The sequence below is a fragment of the Tachysurus vachellii genome, chromosome 11, assembly GCF_030014155.1.
Source record: "Tachysurus vachellii isolate PV-2020 chromosome 11, HZAU_Pvac_v1, whole genome shotgun sequence".
NCBI lineage: Eukaryota > Metazoa > Chordata > Actinopteri > Siluriformes > Bagridae > Tachysurus > Tachysurus vachellii.
Genome location: NC_083470.1, coordinates 19,322,170 through 19,332,169, shown reverse-complemented (window position 1 = coordinate 19,332,169; position 10,000 = coordinate 19,322,170). Strand labels below are relative to the sequence as shown.

The 10,000-nt window shown below is 38.1% G+C and overlaps 1 protein-coding gene across 18 annotated transcripts in view; it reads right to left on the bottom strand.

The window, feature by feature from the left end:
• The window catches only part of magi1a (membrane associated guanylate kinase, WW and PDZ domain containing 1a), a 97,652-nt gene that overhangs the window by 69,361 nt on the left and 18,291 nt on the right, over positions 1–10,000 (bottom strand). For all 18 annotated transcript variants that reach the window (XM_060881185.1, XM_060881168.1, XM_060881170.1 and 15 more), the window contains exon 2: positions 5,241–5,357. In XM_060881185.1, the coding sequence (XP_060737168.1) occupies positions 5,241–5,357 (117 nt within the window). The remainder of the gene's footprint in view (positions 1–5,240; positions 5,358–10,000) is intronic.

Sequence of the window (10,000 nt, the reverse complement as noted above, 5' to 3'; positions counted from 1 at the left end):
TATATATATATATATATATATATATATATATATATATATATATATATAAATGCTGTTCATAAGGCTCCAAAATGAATCAGGCATTGAGAACTGCACCGAGACTCTCCAGTCACCAAAGCACCGGAGTCGATCTCACACACAGAAAACGATCCGCTTTGTGTTGCGAACAGAATGAATTTAACATCTAATATTAAACAAATCAGGGCTTGAAATAAAGGCAAGACCCTCAGTAACTTAGACCCTGAGTAGACCCTCAGAAAAACTGTAGCCTTGACTTACTTGTCTTATTTGTTGACATAAGCACTTGATAATAGCCATGAGAGATTAGCTTATGATCTGGATATTTAATTTAAGAGCTTTGTAATAATATTAGTTGTTTCAAAAACATATATATTCTTGATGCATCTCTTACATGTGTATGAACCTTTTTTCCGATTTTTCTTGTTATATATATTAATTAAAAATGTCGTAATATTTTCTTTTACTGAATGCCACTTGATGTTAAATATTATTACCTATGTGTTGCTAAAATATGGCTTAGTGAACACAGCAATATACAAAAATAAATAAATAAATAAATTGATCAGACTTTGGAGAAAGGTTCTAAGTAAGTTTACACCAAAATATTGCTTAAATGTATAAGAGATATGAAGTGCTACTACTCTGGGTTCCTTTTTAATTTTAACAAGACAGGAAACACGACAGGAAACATCTGCAGCTACCAGTATTACTACTACTACTCGCTTTTACAGAGGACTGCTGACTGACCATCTCTCTCTCTTTATTTATTTATTTATTTTATATTTTGAATTCTTTAGCATGTTAATGCTTTTTCACCACCTTCGAGCCATCCCAGAAGTGTAGATAATGGCACAAAAATAATCCAAGTTAACAGCATTTTCGTAATTGTTTAGCAACTCTAAATAGAAAATCACTACATATTATAGTTAATGATGTATAGAAATGTATGTAAGGAATAAAACACAACAGGGTGTGCTATTATTGGAAAATAATCAAGGACAGGGTGCTATGACTTGGCCTGAAGGTTGGAAAGCTGAATAATCCGAGCTGCTGTTAGAGAATAATAATAAATCGATATAAATAAAAAAAAAAAAAAATCGCACTTTAGACTTTCCACATCATAACTAGCGCTAGCACGCTGTGTATGTGACGTTTGTTTACTCACAAACTCTCGCTAGTTTCCCGGCTACAATAAAACACCAGCCTTTTTTTTTTAACAGAATTAGCAGGTGGCGTCTGCATACAAAAATTTGCCCGACAACAAAATCCATTTACTTGAATGGAAAAAGACATAAAGCCAAAAATAATTTGCCTAGAAAAGTGGGTCATTTCGCATCATGCAGAGTTTAATCAAAATTAGGTTTAACCAGGGAAATTAACAAAGGGTGAAAGCACGAAGATCCATGATTCAGTTGTAAATTTCTCATTCATTTAGCTACTTAGGTACCATCCGAACTGGTATAGCACTGCAGGAAACATTTTGTTTCCTCATCCTTCTGGAAACGACAGTATTCACAAATACTGACAGTAAACAAATTTCCCTGGCAGTAAACACAAATAGCAACAATGGCTTCATTTTTCAAACTAGATACAAACAGATTTGTGCGAAACCATTAGTACACGTGCTAACACAAGAAAATCCAACACATTCACAAAACTGCTCGTATCCTACACGTGATAATGAGTGTGTGTAAATTTACCTAGAGGAAAACATCAAAATCATATAAATTCCACCAATTTCGTCACTATTTTGTATGGAAAATAAAGCTGATTTTAATTTGCTGATCTTTTATTACATGTACAGCATTTAGTCCTCATGCTAGTCCACGACATCTGGGGCGTTTAACAGAAAAGAATAAGAAAATAAAATGCCGAGAGCGTGCCGACAGAAACCGATAAATTAAGACAAACCTTTGAATTCTGACAAAATGGTGTTGCGTTGAAAAGGAACGTGTAGCCGTAAAGCGTAAAAAAAATGCCTCGGCTGGTGCTCACATTATTAATACTGTTATATATTATTATTATAAGTTATAATAACTTCCAGTTGTGTCTTTTTTAGCCTTTTTACCTTCATTGCTCATTTCATGTAAAGGTTTATGGAGTTTTGTGGGTGAATGAAAACGTGCTGTGTCAGGACCACACTTTTCTCTTCCAGCAAGAGAAATGATTGAGGGATGAGTGATGCGCACCTACACCAGCTAGAACAAAGTAAATTAGCCTTGAGTATCCTTTGAGGAGCTGAAAGAAAAGTTTATCCCTGCTTGGCTTTTACACACATTTACACACAACTTTACTAAAGGGTTGATACTGTACATGACACAATGTGGGCTGCAGACGACAAAACATTTAGTCGCCTAGTTAGCCGTCAGACTTTGTTAAACTGTGTCATGTACACAGTCGATGCGTTACGGGGTCAATAAATGAGCTGATTTCTAGTTGCTTCAGTTAAAAGGCCAGTAGATTAAAGATCAATGTGCTTTTCGTTACCGTACTCTAATGCTAGCTTGTAGGTTCTCAGGTTCACTAGTTAAAGATCATCTCAACTCATCCACAATGACTCAAGACACACAAAACTCTTTGAATTGTTTCTGACACAGTGAATGAAATGTCTTTTATACAACTGCGACTAAATTCTCAGATCCATCCGGTCGTTTATTTTCAGTAAATGCTTTATCCTGGCCATGAATCATAGATCAATTATACTGGAACAAATCTACAGATCAGAATACTGGAGAGTCTGCTGTGTTTGAACCGACAAGACAGCACAGTTTAAGAGACCGCTGTGTTACACAGCTCTATTAATGGCCTTTATTTCACTGAGAAACCACCACAAACGTCTTCTCGGGCAGCTGTGTCCTAAATGCAGTGCGGGGGAGTAGCAGTAATTTGGAGGGTCAACAATAAAATCATTGTACGGTTGAGTATTATGAGAGTACTGTGGAACTGGGTAGCCATAACAGTCTGACTAAGCAGTGTGACCTGTCTTTCTCTCTCCGGGTCTTTTACACTGCCGTGTAAATGGAATTGCTCCATTTCCAATACATCAGATTCAGAGATTCAGAAAATCGTTATAATCCCTAACATCCAGGGGATTGGACCAGTTCACCGGATTTAACCAGCACATGGTGAAAGTGTGTGTGTGGGGGAGTTTGTGTGTGTGTGTGTGTGTGTGTGTTTGTGTGTGAGTGTGTGTGTGTGTGTGTGTGAGAGAGAGAGACAGACAGATGAGAGGCAAATATAGAGAGGGAGAAAATATAGAGCAGAAGGTCTGGCAGAATGAACTTGTGATCTTTTTTTTCATCAGTTAAAAATATTACCTTGTGAACACTAAGGTATGTTTATATTTATATTTACAATTACGGCATCTTATCCAGAGCGACATACAAAAGCGATTTGAAGTCTCTATCGATAGATTACACGCTTAGGATACCATCAACCTAAATCTCTGTTTAGGTCTTTTTTTTTGTTTACACATTAAACAAAAAGGGAAAATAAAAGCTAGTTAAAGTGTTTCAGAAAGAAGTAAGTCTTCACCCGTCGTTTGAAGACGGTGAGTGACTCAGCTGTTCGGACATCTAGAGGAAGTTCATTCCACCACCTCGCTGCCAGAACAGAAGAGTCTTGCTGTATACCTTCCTCTTACCCTGAGAGATGGTGGGACCAGTCCAGCAGTGCTGCTAGCTCTGAGAGCACTAGTTTTTTGTTTATAAGTGGATTTTCACTCATGTACATGCTTGTCTCCACACCTCTACGTTCATTGGAGTTTCTGACACAGTAGTCATGCATTGACCTCAGTACATATTCTCTGTACTCGTTTTTTTTAATAAAGCCTTTAGACCGAGGAGAGTCCCAGAATCAGTTGCGCTATAGCGCTGCTCTAACAAAACCTGGCCATTGTGTAATGAGCTGAATCAGGAAGATTGGAGCAGAGAAATCACCAACCAATGCTGGACTCTGCAAATAGCCACAGTTTATGCTTTAAACTTCAGGGATTTATATCTGACTCAGCCCTGAGATGTTTAGCAGTGATAGCAGCTTTCATGCCAACAAGCCGAAAAGCGTGAGAGTGTACGCTGCTCCATAACACAGGCCACTGCACTCACCGGGGCTCACCTAGTCTACAAATGTTAAATTATTAACACAAACAATGGCATATTAACCTACAGCAGCCTGGAAGGAGAGACAGGAAAAACATGTTACCAGCAGGAAAACTGGGAACAAGTCTGAGAAAAGATAAACAACGTGCACAACATGGAGCTTCTCAATTGAAGAAGAATCCAGGGAGGATCGCACTTCTACAGTAAAACCCTGATGAGATCTCCACACAGTGGCATAAACGCAGGAGAAATGGGCACCGTATAGTACAGTGGCTTGAATCACGCTTTACATCCCAGATCAGTTTTCAGAGCTTTCATATCTCATTGGTATCGCATTACAAACTTTACTTATAGGATTACTGCTTGGAGTGTAACAGGAAGCAACTTCACGTGTCTAGGCTTCATTATTGTATGGATTGGAGACATAAACAACTGAGAAAGCTTACAATTATTCTGAGTTAAATTTCATATTTGACTTCCAGTCACTGATTTAAAGGGAAAAAAAGAAAAAAAGAAAAAAAATTAATGCAATTTAAAACTGACAGTAGACAATTTTATCAAAGTGAGAATGAGACTAAAAAGGAATCTAATAAGCTAATGCTGTAGAATTATGGGTAAAAATGTAATGGCTTATGATATGAATCATTGATTTACTGGGTTAGTTAGTTAGGACTGTAACTTTGTAGAGTTGCCGCAAATTTACTCACCGTCCACTTTATTAGGAACACCTGGACAGGTGCATGAATGTGCAGGGGGTACAGGGGGTATGTACAGGGGGTACCGGTGTTCCTAATAAAGAGGACAGTGAGTGTATTCTATTTAATGTTGTATTTTATATTATTAGTGTTATTCCATGGCTTTGATTAAATATTGTAAGAGACGACACAAGTGCAACGACAGATATGTGTGTGTGTGTTTCGGATCTAGGTAGGAACTAAATGCCCCTACAAGGATAGGAATATTTGACAGCTGGTTTATTTGATTAAATATTTGAATACAAGTTTATTCAAAAAAGAACCCTAGCTTTGCTGTAAAAGTCTTTTTTTTGATCATTGAAGTTAATAAGCCAAGCATGTGTGTGTGTGTGTGTGTGTGTTTAATTGGGCATAAACTGATACTCACAAGGTACAGCATAGTGATAGAGGTTGTTTCTGATGGTCTGCTGAAGATCGTGGTCTGGTGAGGATTTCAGAAAGCGCATACTCAGGTACTGCCGCAGATCCGTATTGAGTTTATTTCCTACACAAACACACACAAATAGTATATTAATATTGTATAATATTAATCTAACTCGATTGCTATAGACGATACTTCACTTTTAAAAAAACCAAACGCTGATGTCAGTGTGCCAGTATGAGTAAAGGTAAATTATAATGATGCAAGTATGTGTTAAGTAACATTGTGGCTATATAGAAGAAGCCTTTATTTTGTCACGTATACATTACAAATTCTTTCTCCGCATATCCTAGCTTTGGAGGTTGAGGTCAAAGTGCAGGGTCAACCAGGATACAGTACCTCTGGAGCAGTGAGGGTTACCAGCCTTGCCTGTGTACCCAACAGTGGCAGCTTGGCAGTGCTGTGGCTTGGACCCTGATGCTATGATCAACACTCCAGAGTCTTAACCGCTTGAGCCACAAGTTCACCCTATTAATACATCTAATCTATAGCTAGATTAGATAACTAATATCTGTTACCTGACCTGCTGATTGAGAGTGCAGTTTTAGGTCCCTTAGCATTTACGTCTTTCATGAGTAGACTTATACACATATAAGCCCAGATGTTACGCTAATTTATCAGTTGCTCAGGATCTTCTGCTTACATGACCCCGAATGTCTTTATAAGACGGTAGAAAGAACATTATTTACAGTCAAGATACTCTCCGGTGCTTATAACAGTTTATAATCACACTCACTGGAGTCAACCAGATGAGGATGGGTTCCCTTTTGAGTTTGGTTCCTCTCAATGCTTCTTCCTCATGCCATCTCAGGGTGTTTTACTTTGCCACACTCGCCTCAGGCTTGTTCATTATGGGAAAATACAAATAAATCTAAGTCTAATATTAAATCCTAAACTTTTTGTTCTATATTTCTTATATTCTGTAAAGCTGCTTTGAGGAAATGTCTGTTGGTAAAAGCGATACAATTTGAAAATAAAAATGAATTTAATTGAACAACTAATGACTAGAACAGGACTTTAATTAAAAATTTGACACTTAACCAATGCTTGATCTTTTTTTTTATAACTGTAAACACCACCGTTTACAGTTTGAAACTGTATAATAAGATAACATATTTACACATCTGCAAAAATGTAGTCCTATTTTGTAAACTTTATGATAAACCTCCTGGGTGAAACTCTCTCAGCTGGTAATTCTTACTCTAAAATGGTAGAAAACATGAAATATAAAGCAATCCCATATGAGCAGGTGTTTAAATCATTTGAATTGTAGTGTCGTTTATATATTAGCGTAGAATTATATGATCAAGGTAACAGATAAGGTAACAGAAGATAAGGTAACAGAAATAATCACCCAGAACATGACAGAAAGTTTTTAGTTAATAGGTTATGAGTCATCAAGATCTGGTTTATGACAAGAACAAAGTGTGTACGGCTGAGGCGTGTCAGGTGTGAGGATGGGATTAGCCTTATATACGTATAAGGTTGGTTATATTAACATTCGATAGCCAGACGTCGTGGGAACCCTTCCTCCGTCCTCCGAATAGAATAATGGAAAAGAATTCTCTTGTGATTCTGCCGGTTAGACTATATAGTGAAAATGGCAGAAATTGATTCAGTGCAGCATCTATAGCTTCTCTTCTCGTCTATCTTGTATTCCTCTTGCGGTGCGTTCAGTTTGTATGTGTGTCACTCAGTGGCGGCTAACCGCGGTCAGGTAGCTGTTACCTAGCAACCGCTCGCAGCTGACAACCAGCGTTGTGGGACCCACTGGGCATTCAGTGGAAGAAGGGAAAGAGAGAAGAAAAAGGGGGGTGGATGAGAAAACGGAGAAAAGCAAACAGGAAAAGAGTGTAATGTCTGTAGCCACTTGCGTGAATATAAAATTGTGGCCTTGATGTTTGTGATCATAAAGATGTGGAAATATTTACTACTGGTGCAGTCAGCAGACTGGCTTGAAAGAAAACAACGTAGCCTTTGTATACAGTAACAGATCAAAGCAGATTATAGCCTGATTAAAGAATTGAATAGAATAGAGTAGAATAGAATAGAATTTATGATACTAGCATGTAAAGCCAGTTAAATTATGTTTATTAAAAAAAAACATTCTTCTGTGTCATTAGGTCATAAGTTCATGAGGTTTATTTAGATACACGGTTGTTAATTTGGAGAAGAGAAGAGAAGAGAAGAGAAGAGAAGAGAAGAGAAGAGAAGAGAAGAGAAGAGAAGAGAAGAGAAGAGAAGAGACGAGACGAGAAGAGATGAGAAGAGACGAGAAGAGACGAGAAGAGAAGACTTTTGTTGGCTCTAATTACACATAGAATAGAATATGACTAGAATAAACAATCAAATTCATTATAAATCATGTCACAAACAGTTTTTATTTCTAAAGACATTACATAAATGCGTCACTGAACTCACTGATGATGTAATGGCAGTTTGTTAGCAAACCTATACACCAATCTATTATAGAATCAGTTATATTATACTGTAGCTGTGTCTCTATTACACAACACACAACATGTGGATGCTGAAAGAGCTTGGTGTGTTAAAGCAGAGCGAGAGGCGGCCCAGGTGTCTTTATAAATCAATCATCTGATCTATTATGCAGCACGTCCTGCAGCTCGGCACAAGGCTCCCAGCAAGCAGGAGGCCTCTGTGCTCAACAGAACACACACTGTTTTAACATATACTGGCTGTGCAGAGTATACCTAAACACACACGCGCACACACACACTCAACATGCAGAGACAAAACATTCTCTCTCTCTCTCTCTCTCTCTCTCACACACACACACACACACACACACACACACACACTCAACATGCAGAGACAAAACATTCTCTCTCTCTCTCACACACACACACTTTCACACACACTGTTTATATACAGCCTCACAATTCTAGGGTTCAAATAATCATGTACTGTAGTGTGCAATGATTCATCATCAAATAGGTTTGATGCTTAAGAAAAATGTGTTTTATTCAATTATGTTCATCCACATATTAAAGTAACTCATTAGTGCGATAGAAAGTCATATGATAATTAGATTTATTGATAGTGACCTGTATATAGACGTTGCAGATGTTTTCTTTGTGGCATTTCAACATAACGTTTATAGTAGCAACATTTTAAAGTGGTCAAAATTCTCATTATGCATCCTAAATATGGACAGTTAACAGGTTTGTAGAATAGACCGGAGCCTTTATTTTGTCACATACAGTATACATTACAGCACAGTGAAATTCTTTCTTCACATATCCCAACTTTGGAGACTGGGGTTAGAGATGCTATAATACAGCACCAATGGAGCAGGGCAGGTTAAGGGCATTGCTCAAGGCACCAACGGTGGCAAATTGGCAGTGCTGGGGCTTGAACCCTAATCATCAAATTAACACTCCAGAGGCTTAACCACCGAAGTAGGACTTGACGATAGATCATAAATGATAGATCTTATAACTGTGTCAAATTGATGTGGTATAAGGAATAAACACTTGCTGTCACTTGAAAAAAAAAATCAGCTTCTGCTTCGTTTTGCTCAGTTCTGAGTTGAGCCACATGACAGCACTCTGTCGTTTCCCTATAACAGCAGACCTTCTTGCATTTTAGTCCTCACTTATTGTGCATATGCAAAACGATGTAAAACGAGCTGCTGTGTGCTGTTGAGGCAGACATGCCCTGATATCACACATCTTATCGTAATGAGGATGAGTCTGGTCACCTCTGTGTTCTTCTCTTAACTGTTAAAAGGCAGAAAAAACAGTGATGGGAGAGAAAGACCAGGACAGGAAAGTCCTGAGAAAGAACCTGAGAAATGTTCTGATCCGGAGAGAACCTGAGAAATGTTCTGACTTAATAACAAACAACTAATACTGACACAAACACACACACACACACACACACACACACACACACACACACACACACACACAAAGCCCACTTTGTAGGCCTCCAGGAAACATTACATAACCTCAAATCTAGTTAGACATTCTAAGCTCAACTCAGGATGCCTATGCTACACTACACACAAACACACATACACTGTCAGACATACTCTGAGACTTATCAAAAGCTCAGCTGTCAGAAAAAAACAGTGAGAGAGAGAGAGAGAGAGAGACTTGTGTGCACATGCTTTCCTTAACCACACACTCACATGCTGTTCCTGTGTCCAAAATGGTAAATTATTCCAATCAAAGTATTGACACTATGTGTGTGTGTGCGTGTGTGTATGGGTGTGTGTGTGTGTTCAGTGTACACTAGTTTGGATTAAGCGTTAGAAGTGTGTATGTCTCTGTGTGTGTGTGCATGAGCTCTCTAATTGTAAATCAGTTCATGGCTGAAGGCTCAGTGTTGGCCTCTGTGTGTGTGTGTGTGTGTGTGTGTGTGTGTGTTCCATAGCTCAATGCTGCCCTCTGTTCCTCACTAATCCATGGACCCATTCTGCTTCCTCCAGCCAGGTAGCCATGGTAACCCACTCTGGCCAGCCAATCACATGAAGTCTAGAACCTGTAAAATCCCTGATGCCCTCTCCTGGCTATTTTAAGAACTACAACAACAGAGAGTTAATATAACAAAGTCCAGCATCATGGAGATTATGTTGACTTGTAAAAACAGGAAGACAAAACCTATCATGTAACATTCTATTCATATAGAACTCATAAAAATAAAATATTTTACTAATGTCATTTACAAATGCATTTTCTCTA